Raw genomic sequence first — 21,996 nt, forward strand, 5'->3', positions numbered from 1 at the left:
AACCCATCTGGTTTTCTGCCGAACTTTACATTATTTATTATCTTTGTCATTTTATGTTTTTAAACTGTGCAAATAAACATACACAACTTAATTACACGGTTTGGCCCGATACACACTTCCCATAATAACATAAAATGAGAGCACTTGTTTTATTTTGAAATGTCGCTCCTCCAAGCGGAAGTCATGATTCGGCTTGTTGCTGTGGCAACAAGGAATCCCTGTCAATCACCGGGCTGCGACGGAAAAACACGAGGAGGAGGAAGAGGAGGAGGAGGAGGAGAAGGAGGAGGAGAAGAGGAGAGGAGAGGAGAGGAGAGGAGAGGAGGAGAAGGAGGAGAGGAGGAGGAGGAGGAGGAGGAGGAGGAGGAGGAGGAGAGGAGAAGAGGAGGAGGAGGAGAGGGAGGGGGAGGAGGAGGAAGAGAGGAGGAGAGGAGAGAAGGAGGAGGAAACAGAGGAGGAGGAGGAGAGGAGAAGGAAGAGGAGGAGGAGAAGCAGGAGGAGGAGGAGGAGAAGGAAGAGGAGGCGAGCAGGAGAGGAGAGGAGAGGAGGAGGAGGAGGAGGAAGAGGAGAGGAGGAGAAGAGGAGGAGGAAGAGGAGGAGAGGAGAGGAGAGGAGGAGGAAACAGAGGAGGAGGAGAAGCAGGAGGAGGAGAAGCAGGAGGAGGAGGAGAAGGAAGAGGAGGAGAGCAGGAGAGGAGAGGAGAGGAGGAGAGAGTCTTTTTTTGGTCATTTTGTGTCTTTTTTTAGTCCTTTAGTCCAACATAAAATGTGATTTTTGAATCTTTTTTTAACACTATCATGCTCAATAACACAAAAAAACATTAATAAATGCTGATTATGAGCTGTTAGTAATGTTGGTAGGCTCATTTAAACTCAGTTTCAGGCTGTTTTATCTTTATTCAGAGGCTCAAAATAAGGTTTGCGGCTCCATTCAGACTGTTTTTCTCTTGATTTGGCCAACAACGACCCCTGATCTAACTTCATGTTATAGAAACTGTGGAGAGCAGAATGTGAAGAGGGACCCTCCAGACCGGATCAGAGGTCCTGATACCAGGAGAACCGGATCATCTGATACTGGAGCTGCAGGAGGAGCAGGAGGAGGAGGAGGAGGAGGAGGAGGAGGAGCAGAGGAGGAGGTGTGAAGATACTTTCTATTGTCTGACAGATCAAACAATGAGAAAACACTTAAAATAAAGTGTCCTTAGTTCCAGATCAGATGAGGACAGAAAGAGTTTCATCTCCTCCATCAGCTGATTTACCTCTAAAGTTCTGCCTGTAAACAGTTTCAGTTTGATGATGATATACCAAGTAAAAATGATTTTATTTACAATTCTTTATTGAGCATGATAGTGTTTTGAAAGTAAAAAAAAGATTCAAAATCACATTTTATGTTGGACTAAAGGACTAAAAAAAGACACAAAATGACTAAAAAAAGACACAAAATGACTTAAAAAAGACAAAAAAGACAAAATGACCAAAAAGACACAAAATGACAAAAAAAGACACAAAATGACCAAAAAAAGACAAAATGACAAAAAAAGACACAAAATTACTAAAAAAAGACACAAAATAAGTAAAAAAAGACACAAAATCACCAAAAATAGATGTATATTATTAAATAGTCATAATATCTATCACCAAAACGTGCTCGTTTCAAGTATTTCTGGCTTATTTTAATGTTACTACAGTTGGGCTTTTCAAGCCACAATTACTCAAAATAAGTATATTCGTGCTTATTATTTCAAGCTATCGTTGGTTTTTCCAGTTTCTAGATATTTTTCCTTACTGCACTGGCAGATAATCTGACTTGTTTTGAGCATGTGTTTGCTTGATTCCAGTGATTTATTTGTTGTTTTGCAGTGTGAGCATCTGATCTGATGGAGGATTCTCACTGGTTGGATGTGACGGAGAGTTTAGAGTCGGAGCTCCTCACATGATCACATGATCTCTTCATGAGGAGGTCACATGGTAACAAGCTGCAACTATTCCTGCTCCATCTTATTGTCTTATTGCTGCTGGAGCCGTTATGGATGAATGCTCCAATAGAGTTTATATGAATGAATCATGATCCCATTTACTGAAAGGGACACGTTTTATTTTGGCGGGGAACATTTATAGAATGCTTGTTTACACCAACAGAAGTCCCAGATAGTCCCACTAACTAAAAACTAGATGACTCCAGTAAATCTAGTTTTACTGGATCATCTCCATCTTTAGTTTAAGCTAGTAATCAGTTTGTCTCAGTGACGTAACACAACATGGTTTTATTCACAATGACTTGGGTTATTATCAAGAATCTTTCCAGGACTGTAGATGTAAAAATGATCCAAAAAAAAAGACACAAAATGACCAAAAATGTATGTTAAAATGATCAAAAAAAATACATAAAATTACCAAAAATAGATGTAAAAATGACCAAAAAGAAACTCTTTTTTAATTTTGTGTCTTTTTTGGTCATTTTGTGTCTTTTTTAGTCCTTTAGTCCAACATAAAATGTGATTTTGAATCTTTTTTTTTTTACTTTCAAAACACTATCATGCTCAATAAAGTATTGTAAATGTTGCAAATGTAAACAAAGGTGTCAAATCTACCATATAAGAGGGTTCCATCCAGTTGTTGTCACTCACTAGAGCAGCTGGAGCCAAAAGCTGCTTCTCCTCCATTTAGTCAGTTTTTACTAAGAGATGATGGAAAAACTGCTAAAAGAATCTAGTTGTAGTCTTGTAAATAGATTGACAGTCTGTCTAAAATCTCAGTGTGAGACTAGAAACTCTAAACACTAAATGTCTTTAGGTGGGACCAGGTGGGACACCAGAGTTTACTGGAGTCTTTTCCAAATCTTTTAAAGTCTTCTGATGTACAGGGAGCAAGGTTATAATAGTTCTGGATCTTTCATTAGTTTTAATTACGTTGTGATTTTTTGTTGTCAAATTCAGCTAGTTTTAATTAGTTTTTATTTTTTGTAAAATGCTTAGTTGTAGTGTAGTTTTTATTAGTTGTAGTGTAGTTTTTATTAGTTGTAGTTTAGTTTTTATTAGTTGTAGTTTAGTTTTTATTAGTTGTAGTTTAGTTTTTATTAGTTGTAGTTTAGTTTTTATTAGTTGTAGTTTAGTTTTTATTAGTTTTAGTCTAGTTTTTATTAGTTGTAGTTGTTTTGTAATGGGGTATTTGTTGGGTCCAGATTCAATAAGGTCACAATAAATGTTTCCTTTATTTCCTTTGTCTGATCCATCTCAGCCCCAATAAGTTTATTAAGTCATAAAACCAGATAGATGAAATAGATTTCATATCAACCAAAAAGGTTTACGGATGGAAAAAGTTGACAAAGACCAAAACGAAGGACATTTTACTATAATTTTAGTTAGTTTTAGAACCACAAAATACACTTTCAGTTAGTTATCGTCTTAATTTCAGTTAACAAAAAGGTTTTTCTAATTCTAGTTTGTTATTTGGTTAGTTTATTAACTATAATAACCTTGTTAGGGAACATAAACCAACATGGAGAAACCAGTTAGTCCATTTTAGTACTTTGCTTCTGTAGAAGAGATGGTATTTAAAATGTGTAATAAAGTTAAAGAGCAGATAAAGACACAGTCACCAGATATTCTTTAAACATACAAACAAGTGAAGATCTTAATATCAAGTCGTCCATTTAATAAAATAGATTTGCAAGCAAAATACACTGACATTTGTGTGTTAGCACTCAGTTGTTTCTCAGCTCATTTCCATGAACAAAGTTTCTAGTCTGGAACTTTAACTGAGTTGAACATTTCCATTATTGAGATCACAGCTGCAGAAACCTAAACATCAGTCTCAATGTCTACATTTAAATGGTTTACAGTCATACATCTGTTCTCATCTGCCAGTTATTAAAATGTCATTCAAGCTGCTACGCTGCTTCGCCAACGGTACAAAAAGAAAACATCAACCCAAAGTGGAATGGCTACAAAACAACTTTCTTCTTCTTCTTCTTCTCCTCTCAATGATCAGGGACAAAGTTTAGTACATACAGCTCATCTAGGTGTTACAGTAGCAAGAGGAGCAATGAGAAGCACTCTATCAAGCTTTAAAACTACAACTTGCTTTAAAAAAAACAAAAGAAAAAAGGGAATTACTAACCACAAGAAGAAAGAAAACAGAAAAATATTCTAAATCTTTAGATTCTCTTATTTTGAAGTGGCTGTGATTAACGGCAGCATCAAAGTTTCCTCCGTTTCTTTACGACTATTTAATATTCTTTATATTAAATATTGAGGCTTTCAACTTTAACATGAATTTACTTTTTGCTGTCAAACCAAAGAAGAAGTTTTCTGTCCAGACTGAGACACACAGAGCTCTTCAGTCAGGACATTCAACAGTCAAAAGTGGAAATTATGAACATTATGGGCGACTTGCCATCTACAATAAACTTTCTCATGACTCAGATTTATAAAAAGTAGTAACGCATAAAACCAAAAAAGGACTTCCAAAGAAAAGATGAAAGGTTGACCCAGATCTTTAGTAACATACAAGCACACAGTCTAAATTTAGGGGAGAGTCACTCTAACGTGTTAAACATTTAGTGGACGAGATCGTATAAAAAGTACTCAGATTTCATAAGTTTATCATTTAGTTTAACATTTTCTACCACAGATGCTGCTGTCAATCACAGAAGCTGCTGTCAATCACAGATGCTGCTGTCAATCACAGCCTCCTCAAACTCAAATGTACTAAAAATCCACGTGTTGGTTTTTTTTGGTAGGTAAAATCTTATTAAAAATCCTTTTCACTCATCCAGCCGTTTATCAATACATGATTAAAAAGCAAATCTTAAATTACAACAGTGATGTTTGTTTTGTGCAGGATGCAAGTGTTTGTAATCTTTAAATGCCAGAATTAAAAATGAAGATGTGACGTTTGTTTGTTTACAGGATGAAGCTCACATCATCGTCATCATCACCGGTCCATCATGCTGAGGATCATCTCGGGGGTCAGGTCTCCGTTGGCCGGGGCCTCCGCCAGCTCCTGCTCCGGGGCCGGCGCCTCCTCCTGGGGCACCTCCTCCAGCTGGATGGTGGACTTGCCTCCTCCCACCACCACCTGCTCCACCGAGTCGTCGTTCAGCTCCTCCTGCTCCGCCCCCACCTCCCTCTTCACGATGATGTCATCCACCTCGCCGGTCGCCTCGTCCTCCACGCGGATGATCGCCGCCGCTGGAAGAACATTTAGTCAGATTATAATTTTATCAAGAGATAAATCAGCTGTTCAGCTTGTTAATCTATTCATGAAAGAAACACGGTGACCGAGGTCAAAATACGACTCAGAGAAAAACTTTCAACAAACCGAAAACTAACATTTAGAGAGTCCAGAAGCCTAAATAGTTCCTAGAAATACAGGTGTAAACACCAATGTTTATAAATAGTTCCTAGAAATACAGGTGTAAACACCAATGTTTATAAACAGATGCTAGAAATACAGGTGTAAACACTAATGTTTATAAACAGTTCCTAGAAATACAGGTGTAAACACCAATGTTTATAAATAGTTCCTAGAAATACAGGTGTAAACACCAATGTTTATAAATAGATCCTAGAAATACAGGTGTAAACACCAATGTTTATAAATAGTTCCTAGAAATACAGGTGTAAACACCAATGTTTATAAATAGTTCCTAGAAATACAGGTGTAAACACCAATGTTTATAAATAGTTCCTAGAAATACAGGTGTAAACACCAATGTTTATAAATAGTTCCTAGAAATACAGGTGTAAACACCAATGTTTATAAATAGTTCCTAGAAATACAGGTGTAAACACCAATGTTTATAAATAGTTCCTAGAAATACAGGTGTAAACACTAATGTTTATAAATAGTTCCTAGAAATACAGGTGTAAACACTGTTTATAAATAGTTCATAGAAATACAGGTGTAAACACAAATGTTTATAAATAGATCCTAGAAATACAGGTGTAAACACTAATGTTTATAAATAGTTCCTAGAAATACAGGTGTAAACACTGTTTATAAATAGTTCATAGAAATACAGGTGTAAACACCAATGTTTATAAATAGTTCCTAGAAATACAGGTGTAAACACCAATGTTTATAAATAGATCCTAGAAATACAGGTGTAAACACCAATGTTTATAAATAGATCCTAGAAATACAGGTGTAAACACCAATGTTTATAAATAGTTCCTAGAAATACAGGTGTAAACACCAATGTTTATAAATAGTTCCTAGAAATACAGGTGTAAACACCAATGTTTATAAATAGATCCTAGAAATACAGGTGTAAACACCAATGTTTATAAATAGATCCTAGAAATACAGGTGTAAACACCAATGTTTATAAATAGTTCCTAGAAATACAGGTGTAAACACCAATGTTTATAAATAGTTCCTAGAAATACAGGTGTAAACACCAATGTTTATAAATAGATCCTAGAAATACAGGTGTAAACACCAATGTTTATAAATAGATCCTAGAAATACAGGTGTAAACACCAATGTTTATAAATAGTTCCTAGAAATACAGGTGTAAACACTAATGTTTATAAACATCACTGTATATTGTCACTTTGTTTTACCAGCTGTTCATATCAGCTTCATATTATTTGATGCATATTTCCAGAGTAAGGGACCAACAGGACTTGTCTAAGTATTAGCTAGCTTAGCTTAGCTCTTCTGGTGTGAGAAACCAGGGAAAACAAATACACTGCAAAAAGCCACCTCACAAAAACAAGAAAAAAGTAGAAAAATTAGGTGTATTTTGCTTAAAAATATCTAAATTATCTGCCAATGGAAGAAGAAAATTTGTCTTATGAAGACTTTCCAAAACAAGTAAAAATATCTAATCTCAATGAAGCCACAAATACCTTAGAATTAGTGTATTCTAACTAATAACAAGCGACTTTTTCTTGATTAAGAAGAAGAACTATCTTATCGGACAAAAAATAAGCATATATCCCCTTGATCTAAGATATTTAATCTTGAGGGGATCCTTGCATTAAAATATTAAAACTGTAGCCATGCAGTAGTTTATTATCAGCAGCTCCAGACTCAGCTAGTCTGGTATCGGGGCTCTTACTGTCTGGTTTGCTCTTCGGGGGCCGTCCACGTTTCCTCTTGACTGGCGGCTCCACGGGGGCCGGGATGGGGACCACCGGGGGGGCTTGTTCCAGCTCCAGCTCACTCAGACCCTCGTCCTCCTCGCCTTCATCTCCTTCTTGCTCTACAGATGGAGAGGACAGGAAGCAGAGATTTAAACTTCTACAGTAGAACCACAGATCCTGATCAGTTCACCAACTGTTATGTTCCAGAAATACTGAACATTTGAGCAGACTGAGAACAATAAAATCCACAACAGACCAGAAGTTTCTACCACGAGGTGAAATAATAAACAGGGTTGGTGCTCTTCAGCAGTGGTCAGATTAAAGCATTTTTCAAGGACTTTCAGGGTAAATTTTGAAGCTTTTCCAGTATCTTCACCTGTTGTAAGCTGCATGTTTTAGATGAGTTCTTACAGACTAAAAGGGGAGATTTCACTGAACCGAACCAAACCAACAGAGATGGTGTTACACTTTCAGGAGGAACACTCTTCATTCAGATAGATACTCATTATTTTACATTAACATGTGATTATCTATAGTCTAGAGATGGATAGAGTCAGATTGAAGAGAAATACAGGAAGAATTTAAAGCTTTTACAAGCACTTTATCCAAAATCCTTGAAAATACAACATTTAAATTCAAGCATTTTCAAGGATTTCAAGCAGCCGTACCAACCCTGAAATAAACAGGAGCCCTGGTCTTAATGAGATGAAGAACATGTACGATACCTGTATCATCCTCATCGTCATCATCAGCCCTGGCCTGCATCTTCCTCTTCCTGCCCCGACGACCCTTTTTGGGTGTCGGAGTTCCATTTTCGTCTTCTGTAATTTCTCCGTTACAGTTCTCAGTGTGACGCAGCATGGTGTTCTGGAGGACGCAACCAAGACCAGTCAGTGACACGTTACATTATTATTACATGATTATACATGTGTAACTAACAACATTATGATACATGTGTAACTACAACATGATACATGTGTAACTACAACATGATACATGTGTAACTGTAATAACATTATACATGTGTAACTGTAATAACATTATTATACATGTGTTACTGTATTATTATTATTATACATGTGTAACTGTAATAACATTATTATACATGTGTAACTATTATTATTATTATTATACATGTGTAACTGTAACAACATGATTATACATGTGTAACTGTATTATTATGATACATGTGTAACTGTATTATTATGATACATGTGTAACTATAATATCATAAAACATGTGTAACTGTAACAACATGATTATACATGTGTAACTGTAACAACATTATACATGTGTAACTAATAACATTATACATGTGTAACTAATAACATGATTATACATGTGTAACTGTATTAACATTATAACACATGTGTAACTGTATTATTATAACACATGTGTAACTGTATTATTATAACACATGTGTAACTGTAATAACATGATTATACATGTGTAACTAATAACATGATTATACATGTGTAACTGTAATAACATTATGATACATGTGTAACTAATAACATGATTATACATGTGTAACTATAATATTATACATGTATTACTGTAATAACATGATTATACATGTGTAACTATAATATTATACATGTGTTACTGTAATAACATTATTATACATGTGTAACAGTAACAGTGTATAGTGTAACAGACCCTGCGGGTGAAGGTCTTGCTACACTTGTTGCAGACGAAGGCGGTGGGGACGAAGTTTGGGTCGTGGTAGCGTTTGAAGTGCATGTCCAGCAGCTGCTTCTGTCTGAAGGTTTTCTCACACTGGCTGCAGGCGAACGGTTTCTCCCCGGTGTGAGTCCGCTTGTGCATCACCATGTGGCGCTCCTGTTAGAACAATATTCATTAGAATATAAAGAGATTAACGCTGCAGGATGCTTCATAAACCAGCTGACACCAAAGTTAGAAAAGTTTTGCATATTTCATTAGTTTGTTTAAATTTTGTTGTCAGTTATTGTTTTCAAAATCAGTTAGTTTTAATTAGTTATTACAATAAATGTTTCCTTTATTTCCTATGTCTGATCCATCTCAGCCCCAATAAGTTTATTAAGTCATGAAATCTATTTAATCTATCTGGTTTTATATCAACCAAAAAGGTTTACGGATGAAAAAAGTTGACAAGTTCACTGCTGCACTTTATACTGCTTATTTATACTACCTATTTATACCGCCTATTCATTTGCACTTTAGTACTTTTTAATATGTTGGACTTTTCGCTGCCTGTTTATTGTTCGTCTGTCTTGTAACTTTTGACGTGTGCTGCTGCCTTCTTGGCCAGGTCACCCTTGTAAAAGAGGTCTCGATCTCAACGGGTTTTTTATCTGGTTAAATAAAGGTTAAATAAAAAAATAAAAATAAAACAAAGACCAAAACGAAGGACATTTTCACTATAATCTTAGTTAGTTTGTAACCACAAAATACAGTTTCAGTTAGTTATCGTTTTTTTTAAAAACTCTCATTTTTATTTTTATTTCAGTTAACTCAACTTTATTTGTAAAGCACTTAAAAACCAACCACAGCCGCAACAAAGTGCTGTACATAAACAAGCAAAACAAGAATAAAATAATTAAAAACAGGAAATAAACACTAAAATAAATGGTGAGGAGGCTTGTCTGAAGTTAACGAAAATGTTTTTTCAATTCTAGTTTTTGTTCTTTTGTTATTTTTGTTAACTAACATAACATTTGTTGAACACGTACCTGTCTGCAGCAGTAGTCACACTGTTCACACTTGAAGCGTTTCTCGTTCTTGTGGGTCTTCTGGTGCTGGATCAGAGCGTAGCGCTCGTGGAACACGGCGTCACAGTAACGACATTTCTTTCCCGTCTCAATGAAAGAGTGCTGCTTCCTCAGGTGAACGCCTGGAACAATAAGAGACATGAACGTGTGTTAGAATAACCCCGAACAGTCAAATATTCAATCTGAGGAGACAAATCTTCAACAATGATTATAGTAATAGAACAGAAGGACGGCCACAGGCAACTTTGACAATATTTACATGATAAAATCTGTATAATGTGAAGCAAGATGATTTCCCCTAGACCATGGTAGATTGGACATTAATGAGCTCAGGTTCTTAAAACCTGCATTAAAAAACAACAAACATCCTGCTGGATCTTCTTATCCTCCGTTCCCTGCATCCGTCTAAAGTGACCTGATTAAGTTTTTATATTCTATATCTTTGCAACAAGTTAATTTCATCATTCAGTATTGCAGGTTTTCCTCCAATAACTTGTTTTTGATCATCATACATCCTAATTTCTTGTTTTCATTTCTTACTTTTTGAATAAAACCCTTTTTTTTTTAAATCACTACTCTTCTAAGTCACAAGGTGATTTCTGACCCATGTTGTGCATTAGAAGGTGTTTATATGTTGTCACCAGTTTAAAACCTGACAAAGAAGACACAAATATTAACTATCCTATTATGTTAAATTGGTGTTTTTTTCCAATGTAAATTATTATTTGGTGGCTCTAATAAGTCTCAAATGTTAAAACATGTGATTTTCCAATGTAATCTGGTGGTTCTAACAACTCTTTTAAAGTTAAACCTTCAAAATAAGACAAACATAGTTACACATATACTCACATTGTTCATTCAGTGAATCACTTTTTGTATCACTACTCTTCTAATGCACAAGGTCATTTTAGACCCATGTGTGGAAACTTGATGTAATAATACAAAAAACTATTTTTCTTCATAAAGTATGAAAGGAAAAATGGATATAATGATCTGTTGTAATAAAAAATAAAAAAAGATACTCAAACACACAGCAGCATTAATAACATGGGGGATGAATGAGGGTTATTTTAGACCATGTTGGTCATTAGAAGGAGTTTATAAAGTGAATAAAACGTACCCAGGTCACTCTTGCGTGCGATGACCGTGTCACAGTGAGGACAGTGGAACTTGGCCACGTTCTCCGTGTGTTTCTGCAGAATATGCATCTTCATGGTGCCGCTCTGAGTGAAGCGAGCGTGGCAGATGTAGCACTCATACGGCTTCTCACCTGCACCAAAGGAGAGAATTCATTCAGTACGCTACTCTCCTCAAACTGACTGTAACCTGATAAACCAGGGGTGTCAAACTCAAATACACAATGGGCCAAAATGTAAAACTTGAATAAAATCGCAGGCCAACATTGAACAAATAAACCTTTTAATATATACCAAACATGTTTTGCTTTAACATTAAATATGGAACCAGCAACGCTTATAAACATACAATATATAACTAAATAGTGCAGACATGCAAAATCAAATTTCAAATAAAAAACACATCAATGTCATTAATTTACAATAATAATATAATCATTTGGTATTGCCTCGCAGGCCAAATAAAAATACACTGCGGGCCAAATTTGGCCCACGGGCCAGAGTTTGACACCCCTGTTATAAACCATGCAGCTACCTGAATGTGTCCTCATGTGTCTCTTCAGCTTGTAGGTGTCTCTGCTAGCGTAGCTGCACAGGCTGCACTGGAAGGGTCTCTCCCCGGTGTGGGAGCGGATGTGCCGTTTCAACTTGCTCACCTGGAGAAACAGAGAATAAGAATATAAATGAGAGCTTCTCCTGGTTAGTAAAGGACAGATGGTTAGTAACATGTGATGGTGACTTGCCTCCACGCTGCAGTAGTCACACATGGAGCACTTGAACGGCTTCTCATGAGTGTGTTTGTAGCGACGATGACGCACCAACTCTCCGCTGGTCACAAACGCCATGTCACAGTCTGTACATTTATGTGGCCGAGTGCCTGAGGGAACAGAAGGAAGAGAAAGCTGAAAGAACGCTGAGAACTCTTTCAGAGAACGCTGAAAGATTCACCAACAAAGATATTCTGAACAGACATTGGTTGGTTTTAAATCCAAAATAAAATCATGGCTTAAATCCACTCAATCATGCACCCACCAACTATAAACTCAAACATTAGCTCACTATTTAGCAATCTCTTTACTGTTGTATTTTAACATTGTGTTGCGTCTAAATACTGTGACTTTACTCTTGCTGTTCTATTGTGTTTTAAGAGTGTGAAACTGTGTTGTTGTTGTTTGAAAGGCTTGTTTGTTTGTGTTAGATTGATGTTATTTGTTCCTGCCCAGAGACTACAGATGACATTTAGCTAGAAGCTAACTCTGGTACAGCTGAGAGCCATGCACGGTCCCTGGTAAATAAACTAAAAAATAAATTAAACAAATAAAAGGTATTGGTGTGTGTGTGTGTGTTACCTGTGTGTGTGTTGAGGTGGTTTCTCAGCAGGGTGACTGTTCGAAACGCTCGTCCACACAAGTGACATTTATGAGGCCTCTCGTCTGTGTGGCTCTTCATGTGTCTGTCCAGGTTGGAGCGCCGGGGACAGGTGTAGCTACACAGCTCACACTGGAACGTCTTCTTCACACCTGGACACATGATCACATTATCCAGGGTTAGAAAGAGGAAACTCACATCGACAAACAGGCTTTTACCTTCATGTTGATATCCAGGGTTCATACACTCTGAGTGGTCAAATTCAAGCATTTTTCAATTACTTTCCAGGTTCATTTAAGCTTTTCTAGTATCTTACAACAGTTGTAAATTGTATTTTTTAGATGAGTACTTACACACTAAAAAGGGGGAGATTTCACTCAACCACACCGACAGAGATCGTTTTACACTTTTAACAACCAAAAATACAGTTTGCTAATCTCAATATTCAATTTAGTATTTTTTTCATTGAACATGTGATTATCTATAGTCAGTTTGCAAGAGAAATACAGGAAGGATTTCAAGCATTTTATCCAAAATCAAAGCACTTTTTAAACCTTGAAAATACAACTTGTACATTTAAATTCAAGCATTTTCAAGGATTTCAAGCAGCCGTATGAACCCTGGATATCTAAAGCAGTGATTCCCAACCTTTTTCTTGAGGGACCCACATTTTTATAATTGTAAACTTTGGGGACCCCCCCCCATTCTTTGTGACACATATCTTTATCATCAACGTAGTTTCTGCTTTCACGGGACACCAAGTTTGTGTGGCCCTTCGGTTTTAAGAAGTTAAATTAACACTTATATGCTAAATTACTTTTGCAAAAAGCAGACATTCAAACCTGCATGAAGCCTCTCCATGTGTTGGGAGCTTGTAGATTGGCTTTTTTAAAATTAATAGCCATAGATGTATTTATTTAACCCAGTAGATTTATTTCACCCCTTAAAATTAAGAGGCTTCGTGGCCCCCCTGGTTGGGAATCCCTGATCTAAAGGAGCCGTGTTAGAGTCCAACCTTTCTTCTTGATCTTGGTGGGCTTGGGGGGCTTCATGTTGCCCACCACCTTCTCAGCGTTGACCTCCGAGAGGAGCCCCTCCTGCTGCTCCTCCTCGAAGTCGTAGACGGAGACGTCCATGTCTCGGTCTCCGTCCCCGTAGCGCAGACGGCTCTTCTTCCCTTTCTTCCCTTTGGCTCTGTTGCTCCTGATGGGCTGGTAGTCGGGGTCCTTGGACCAGTCGGGGTCCTCCTGCTGAGGGACGGAGGTTTCTACCTCGGCTGCCTCCTCTTCACCCTCCTCTTCCTCCGCCACCGGCTCCAGCTCCCCGTGGGAGGGCTGCAGCTCCTCGTGCTCCACCGTCTCCACCTCCCCGTTGGCTCCCACCTTCACCACCTACAGACAACATTCATGTTACTGAGAGCAGAGCAGCTTTCCTTCTGGTAGCTGCTGCTGGAGCAGTTTAATGTCCCGGACCAGAGGAAGAGAAGGGTAAAAACTACTGATGGGTAGGATTTATGAAAGGACAATGTCACGACATCTAGCATATAAATACTGCAGAAAAGGTGTTTAAAACCAGATCAAACAGTAAATCTGAGGGAAATGATCTTGCTGCATGGACAGATAATTTACCTTGACAAGATTTATTAAATTAAGATTATTAAATCTAGAAATAAGCATGTTGAACACTTAAAATAAGAAATTAACTCTTCAAACAAGATAAATAAAATAAAGCTGCTCTTATTTTAAGTGTTCAACATGCTTATTTCTAGATTTAATAATCTTAATTTATATTTTTATACATTATATTTGTGTTTTTAGGAAAAAATCTGAGATTAAAGTGGTAAATTTACATGGAAAAACACTTATACATTTCAAAATAATTATGAATATTCTGAAGAAAAAATTGGAGTAAATCTGAGATTAAAATGGTAGATTAACATGAAAAAAACACTCAAATATTCATAATTATTTAGGAATTTAGGGAAAAATAGGAAAAATCTGAGATTAAAGTGGTACATTTACATGGAAAAACACTTATATTTTAAAACTATTATGAATATTCTGAGGGAAAGTAAAAAAAAAAACCTTTAGATTTAGAAGTGTTAAATCATTTATCTTGTTTTAAGAGTTAATTTCTTATTTTAAGTGTTCAACATGCTTATTTCTAGATTTAATAATCTTCATTTAATAAATCTTGTCAAGGTAAATTATCTGTCCATGCAGCAAGATCATTTCCCTCAGATTTACTGTTTGATCTGGTTTTTAGACTAAACACCATTTTACAGTGCAGTTAATAAATATTCTTGACAGCAGTGAAGTCAGAAGCTTGAAGGGAATTATTTTCACCTCATTTTCTCAGTAAACAAAAATGGTAGTTACCAGTTAACACCCTGAACCAGATTATTGTCAACAAAAAAAGAAGTTGACAGAGGGTTTAACTAAGAGGGCCGGTTGTTATTTCCCAGCAGCCTCGGCGGTTCTCACCTGGAAGCCCTCGGGCAGCGGCAGAGTGTGACAGATAACCGGCTCTGCGTCCTTGTTAGCTGCAGCGTCGACATACGTGGCCTGGAGGCCGTCCACCGTGGTGGTGGTGACAGGAACCTGCACCAGCTGGAGCTGGCCCAGCCCCAACGCTGCCCCCGCCTGCTCCTCCATGTTCACCACCTGCACACCACAGAGAGAGAAAATAAAACCTTCAGCAGCCTGACACCAACAGCTAACAGCTAGCTTCATACACTGTAGCAGTGGCCAAATTAAAGCACGTTCCAAATACTTTCAAGGTGCATTTTCAAGCTTTTCCAGGACTTTACAATGGTTGTAGGCTGCATGTTTTAGATGAGTTCTTACAGACTAAAAGGGGAGATTTGACTGAACCAAACCAACAGAGATGGTGTTACACTTTCAGGAGGAACGCTCTTCATTCAGATAGATACTCATTATTTTACATTAACGTGTGATTATCTATAGTCTAGAGATGGATAGAGTCAGATTGAAGAGAAATACAGGAAGAGTTTCAAGCTTTTACAAGCACTTTATCCAAAATCCAACATTTAAATTCAAGCATTTAACCCATTGAAGCCTGACAAGCAGATATGCCGTTTTGTAGTATTTGTATAAGCTCTCAAATACTTTTTGAATTTCAATTCTATCTGCTACAGAGGCTGAAAAATCTATTATTTAGTAGAAGCGTTGACACTTCTGTTGAATTTCCAGAAAAACTTCAGGTTTTAGGGGCTGATTTTAAAATCGCCCAGAGGTTTTACAGGCGTTTTAGGCCTCAATGGGTTAAGGATTTCAAGCAGCAGTACCAACTCTGAAATAGGATAAAACTTCATTCAGGGTTCGTACATGTTTTCAGGGGTCAAATTCAAGTACTTTCCAGGTCCGTTTTCAAGCATTTCCAGAACCTTTCAACGGTTGTAAATGTCATGTTTTAGATTAATATTTCCATACTAAAAAGGGGTAATTTCACTTCACCACACCACCAGCAATGGTATTACACTTTTAACAACTAAAAGTAGTTTGCTGATCTCATAAAACATGCTGGTATGGGAATCTAGAGGCTAGGAGCTAAAGGAAGCTCACAGAAATCATCAACCAGCAGCTGGAGGAACTAAACACGAGCCAAACTAGGAGGAAAGAGCAGAAATAGTTCAGGAGCCTCACATCCACTAGAACTAGAACAACTCCTTCAGTCAGAAGATACAGGAGAGCAACAAGAAACATCTAGAAACAAGAAGACAGGCGGAGCGCTCTTCATCTCAGATATTAGATTATAGGCTTTAGGCTGTTCACTTTATAGAGTTTTTTCCATTGAAAATGCGTTTTTTTTCATTGAAAATGCAGTTAAACTGTGTTTAAATGTTGTTACTTGTCACTTTTTTAATGCTGCTTTCTTGGCCAGGTCTCTCTTGTAAAAGATTTTAATCTCAACGAGACTATTTACCTGGTTAAATAAAGGAGATGATTTTATATATATATATATATATATATATATATATATATATATATATATATATATATATATATATATAGTCAGATTGCAAGAGAAAAAAGTAAGAATCTCAAGCATTGACAAGCACTTTATCCAATATCCAAGCACTTTTCAAACCTTGAAATTCATCATTAAAATCCAAGCGTTTAAGGCTTTAATCCCCGTATGACCCCTGATTGGTTCCTCCACCGACCTGCAGCGTGATGATCTGACCCTCGTCGCCCCCGGTAACCGTCACCGTGCCGCCGCCCTCCAACACCTCCGTCTTCATCTGAAGCAGCGTTGGATCCAGCGCGTCCATCACCATCATCTCCATGTTGTCGCCGCCCTGCGCCGCCATCACGGCGCCCTGGATCAACGCGTCTCCGCTCTCTGCAAGACCCTTCCCCTCAGGAGCCGCCTGACTGGTCTCCATGGAAACCACCTCGCCCTCCATGGTGCTGGGCCCACTAAAACCCTGAGAGAGGAAACATGCATCAAAAAAGTGAGCCGATAATTCACATAGTTTATATTAAATATGTTGTTTGTAGACAGTAAGTACAGTGGACAGTGGATTCATAATTGTAGAATTTAATTATAAACAAATCTTTTATTGATTATTCTAAGACTCAATGTTTTAATAAATAAACAATATGAGATGCAGCTGTTTCATACCTTATGAAACTAGTAATGAAAGTTTCATAAATATACGATTATACTTCAGTGATCACCATCTGTTTTTCCCCTGAACTACTCAGTTTCTATTAATTTTCTCTTTAATTTTATTATGAAAAGAACGCTGTAGATTAGGGCTGGACGACATGGACCAGAAGTCATATCTGAAATATTCAGGCTGAATATGGATATACGATATATTTCCTGATATTTTTATCTCAAAGTGAGAGCAAATGTTCAGTCAAAGTTAGATATGACATGTCACAAGTAGTTTTATAGAAACTTTTTAAGTGAACATAAATACTGTAGAACAACAGGAGAACCTTTTTTTAAAATCAAAGCTTCATAAAGTGCATTTTAAATAAATAAAAATATCTTAAATAAAAAGAAATTTGACTCTGGTTTCACTTAAACACACTCATACAATCAAGTGCTTTCCAAAATAAAGCTTTAGAAATATTCTACATTGATATTATTTTTCCGTTTCATAGTCTTGTTTTTTTTTTTTTTTTTTTTTTTAAATCAACACCAGTCTTTATCATAAATATCAAATATTATATTCACTTATTTTCCGATTAAATAAAAATAGCCTATGAAATAAAATCTTTTTCCAAAATATATTTACATGAGATAAGAATAACGAAATATGACCAACCCTAGTAAGGGCAACATTTATATATATAAAGAAAAATAAACTGAACTATATCGATACATGTGATATGGTCTAATTCCATATCAAGTTTAAAAGTATATCTATATATATATTTTATATTGATGTATGGCCCAGCCCTAAAACACACACAGCCACTTTCTATTAGACATTATAAATGATAAAGGAGCTCAAATTAAACTGCATTTTGGCTTCTTGTTGACATTTCATCAACTCCACCAGGGGGATTATTGTGTTGTTGTTGTTTTGATGACCTGACTGATTAGTTCTGCATTTAATGACTTCATCAACTAACACTTTGTGCTGCTAGCACTCAGGTTTCTTCCATTTATCAACATACAAAGAGTTTTAGTGATTATTCCAGGAAATGTTCCCATCTTCATAGAGATTAGAGTGGAGAAACTAAAACTTTACCACACAACTTTAACCCTCTGGAGTCCATCTATTTATTGAAAATACACACGTTTTATTTACAGTAATAACTTTATTTATATCTGATATGTAGACAAGCTGAGAAAGCCAGTTAAAGTTCAATCATAGTGTTCACAGTAGTTCACAGTGTCTCATTTATGTTTCTATAACATTTTTAATTTGTGAATTCTCTTTCTACAATGAAAATTATTACTATTTTTAATTTACACGCATAGACCGTAATAGACTGTTTTGTATTTTTTCTGCTGTTTTTGTGTGTATAAATGTTTAAAAAATGGTAAATTTCCATAGAAACCTGTGTCTTTTGTTTCTATTTTGGGTTCCTGGCAGCTTTATACTTTGTTAATTAAAATAAAATGTAAAATCTGACTGATAGTTAGTTTGTGTGTAGAAAAGGAGCCATGATGTGATGTAAGGACAGACTGGAAGATGATAACACAGACAGACATTAATGCAGGAAGTTGACACATCTGCTGGATTTCAGATGTTTAAATGTGTCACTTGTGACAAATCTCTTTCCAGCATGTTGCTCAAACATTTAGTGAAACCTTTACATGATAGTTCATTCAAATTATAATAGTTTTTTCCTCCCATATCTCATCCAGAGGGACTGAGTAGTAGCAGAAACTATAGATTAGATCTGATTACAATATAAACTACAACTCAATCTACTAACATCTGTTTGTCATTGTCTGTTTGTTTTTCTATCCACCAGCTGTACTCAGGTTTCTCCTGATCTCAGATCTAGTGGTGCGTGTCTTCTGTTTGACTTGGCAGGAATTAATTTACTAAGTATTAATGTGGAGGCTAGTGCTAGTCTGGCAGATTTTACATTAAATAAGAAGTTTAAACAGGGGACTCCTCCATGTACAATAAACTACATTTAAAAGCAGTTTGAGGAACAGACAGAAGTAGTAAAAAGTTAGTTAAAAGTATATAGAAGTCTCTGTAGCGTATCTTAACTTTAACACTTATCTGCTCTACTGCCCTTACTTTTTAATTAAGCAATGTTTGACTTGTGCTTCTATTTTCTTATCCTGTTGTATCTTATTTGTATTTTTATTTCCATTTCCCTGTTTTCTATTGTGTCTTGCTGTTTCTAATGTCCATGTAAAGCACTCTGAATCATCTTGTGTTGAATTGTGATAAACAAATAAACCTCCTTGTCTCTGGACGATAACAAGCATTAATCTGATATTACAGCAGGCTGATATAAAGAACATTAACTCTGTTATAGTTAGAGTTAGGTAATGGTTAGTCTGGAACATTAACTAGTGTCAATAACTCGGGCTAAGGTTAGTTAGTTAGTGTGTAACTGGTGTTAGTAGGTCTGTTAGGTCAGGGTTAGTTAGTTGGTTTATAGTTATGGTTAGTTAGTTAGTGAGTTAGTGTGAAAACAGGAAACAAAGGCAGAGCAGATGGAGGCCAGGTTAGTTAGTTAGTAAGGTTCTAGTTCTAGTTAGTTGGGTTCTAGTTAGTAAGGTTCTAGTTAGTAAGGTTCTAGTTGTAGTTAGTAAGGTTCTAGTTGTAGTTAGTAAGGTTCTAGTTAGTAAGGTTCTAGTTAGTAAGGTTCTAGTTCTAGTTAGTAAGGTTCTAGTTGTAGTTAGTAAGGTTCTAGTTGTAGTTAGTAAGGTTCTAGTTGTAGTTAGTAAGGTTCTAGTTAGTGTGCTAGTAGTTGTGACAGTGAAACAGGAAACAAAGGCATAGCAGATGGAGGTCAGGTTAGTTAGTTAGTTAGTATGGTTCTAGTTGTAGTTAGTAAGGTTCTAGTTAGTTAGTTAGTAAGGTTCTAGTTCTAGTTAGTTAGTTGGGTTCTAGTTCTAGGTAGTAAGGTTCTAGTTCTGTTTGTAGTTAGTAAGGTTCTAGTTCTATTTGTAGTTAGTAAGGTTCTAGTTCTATTTGTAGTTAGTAAGGTTCTAGTTCTATTTGTAGTTAGTAAGGTTCTAGTTCTTTTTGTAGTTAGTAAGGTTCTAGTTCTAGTTAGTAAGGTTCTAGTTAGTTAGTTGGGTTCTAGTTCTAGGTAGTAAGGTTCTAGTTGTAGTTAGTAAGGTTCTAGTTCTATTTGTAGTTAGTAAGGTTCTAGTTCTATTTGTAGTTAGTAAGGTTCTAGTTGTAGTTAGTAAGGTTCTATTTGTAGTTAGTAAGGTTCTAGTTGTAGTTAGTAAGGTTCTATTTGTAGTTAGTAAGGTTCTATTTGTAGTTAGTAAGGTTCTAGTTGTAGTTAGTAAGGTTCTAGTTGTAGTTAGTAAGGTTCTATTTGTAGTTAGTAAGGTTCTATTTGTAGTTAGTAAGGTTCTAGTTAGTGTGCTAGTAGTTGTGACAGTGAAACAGGAAACAAAGGCAGAGCAGATGGAGGTCAGGTTAGTTAGTTAGTTGGGTAGTTCTAGTTAGTTAGTTAGTAAGGTTCTAGTTCTAGTTAGTGAGGTTCTAGTTGTAGTTAGAAACAGGAAACAAAGGCAGCTGGAGGAGCAGCTGGAGGCCTGAACTACTAACTAACAACACAAACATGATATATTCCGCCACCAGCGGCCTCATCCCGCTAGATCCCTCCAGACCTCCAGAGAGCCCCGGGCCGCCCTGCCGGTCCGCGGGGAGCCGGTTTACAGAGACATTTAGTGGTTTAAACAACGATAGAGGGAGACAAACAGCCGGACCCGGAGCGGCCAGCCCGGAGCAGGTAGAGGGAGACAAACAGCGGCTCGCTGCCCCACCGTGACACCTAGAGGCCGGACACGATCCTACAAAAACCTGCCGCTGTCTGGAGCCAGAGCCGCGGCTTCACTCACCCTCGGTGGTCGCTTGTCCCCGGTATATTCAGCTGGAGGCTCGGTGCGGCGGGTGGAGTCCTCCGGGCCGCGGTGACCGTCAGAGAACCGGACTAACTGTTTCTCCCGCTGAGGAACAGAGGGCCTAACACAAAATGGCGGCCTTTAAGAGCCACTGCGGCTGCGCGGGCTCAGCACCCGAGGAGAAAGGGGGCGGGGCAGGGGCGGATGGCGCCAGATTTGAATTCAGCGGTGGGCGTGGTCTGAGCAACAACATGGCGGACAGTGTGGATCCAGTTCAGGCGGCAATCTGAGCAGGAGGCGAACCAGGAAGTGCCTTAAACTGCATTCTACCGTTAACTCCAGCAGGGGGCGCTGAGTGCGGCTGCAGAAACAAATAAACTACATTTAAAAGCAGCTTGAGGAACAGACAGAAGTAGTAAAAAGTTAGTAAAAAGTATATAGAAGTCTCTGTAGCATATCTTAACTTTAACACTTATCTGCTCTACTGCCCTTACTTTTTAACCACCCAATGTTTGACTTGTGCTTTTTATTATTTTATCTATTTTCTTATCCTGCTGTATCTATTTCCCTGTTTTAATTGACTGTTTTCAATTGTGTCTTGCTGTTTCTAATGTTCATGTAGAGCACTTTGAATCACCTTGTGTTGAATTGTGATAAACAAATAAACTGCCTTGTCTCTGGACGATAACAAGCATTAATCAGATATTACAGCAGGCTATCTGTCCATTCATTTCAATGCAAAATGAGAAAACTTGTCACTTGATTTATTACCTCAGAAATGTTTTTTCTGTCATTTTTACACTGTACTTTTAAGATTAATGCTCAAATGCATGTAGTTGTACTGAGGGCCGCTTCAAGTGAGGGTGAGGGCCGTCTGTGGCCCCCAGGCCTCCAGTTGCCCATCCCTGCCATATGGTTGATCCAGTTTAGGGATTTATTTTATTTATTTTTTAAATTTTATTGACAAAGAATCATGTAGAAAATGTCATGGCATATTAACAACAAGTAACACCTCTCAGCAGGGCACATCATAAATATTATATATAAGATAATACAGAGAAGAGAAAAAAATACCAAAGCTTAAATAAAATAGAGATTTAAAAAAATA

General features: G+C 37.1%; 1 protein-coding gene across 1 annotated transcript; it reads right to left on the reverse strand.

The window, feature by feature from the left end:
• Nucleotides 1–3,638: 3,638 nt before the first annotated feature.
• Nucleotides 3,639–21,027, reverse strand: LOC131990929 (transcriptional repressor CTCF-like). The gene is made up of 13 exons (XM_059356172.1): nt 20,886–21,027; nt 16,537–16,800; nt 14,834–15,013; nt 13,366–13,741; nt 12,332–12,502; nt 11,726–11,859; nt 11,518–11,638; nt 10,967–11,116; nt 9,808–9,968; nt 8,753–8,935; nt 7,819–7,960; nt 7,069–7,212; nt 3,639–5,191 (listed from the first exon to the last, which is right to left on the reverse strand). Exons 2-13 carry the CDS (start codon nt 16,777–16,779, stop codon nt 4,935–4,937), a joined length of 2,262 nt encoding a protein of 753 aa, XP_059212155.1. The 5' UTR covers nt 16,780–16,800; nt 20,886–21,027; the 3' UTR covers nt 3,639–4,934.
• Nucleotides 21,028–21,996: the final 969 nt, after the last annotated feature.

The sequence above is a fragment of the Centropristis striata genome, chromosome 2 (assembly GCF_030273125.1).
Source record: "Centropristis striata isolate RG_2023a ecotype Rhode Island chromosome 2, C.striata_1.0, whole genome shotgun sequence".
In the NCBI taxonomy this organism is placed as follows: domain Eukaryota; kingdom Metazoa; phylum Chordata; class Actinopteri; order Perciformes; family Serranidae; genus Centropristis; species Centropristis striata.

Excerpts from the sequence above, each read along its gene's own strand:
- LOC131990929 (XM_059356172.1), bottom strand. The coding sequence starts at position 16,779 with ATGGAGGGCGAGGTGGTTTCCATGGAGACCAGTCAGGCGGCTCCTGAG. Across the intron at positions 12,503-13,365 it reads CACCAAGATCAAGAAGAAAG|GTGTGAAGAAGACGTTCCAG; the intron begins GTTGGACTCTAA and ends TCATGTGTCCAG. Across the intron at positions 8,936-9,807 it reads GTGACTACTGCTGCAGACAG|GAGCGCCACATGGTGATGCA; the intron begins GTACGTGTTCAA and ends TTGTTCTAACAG.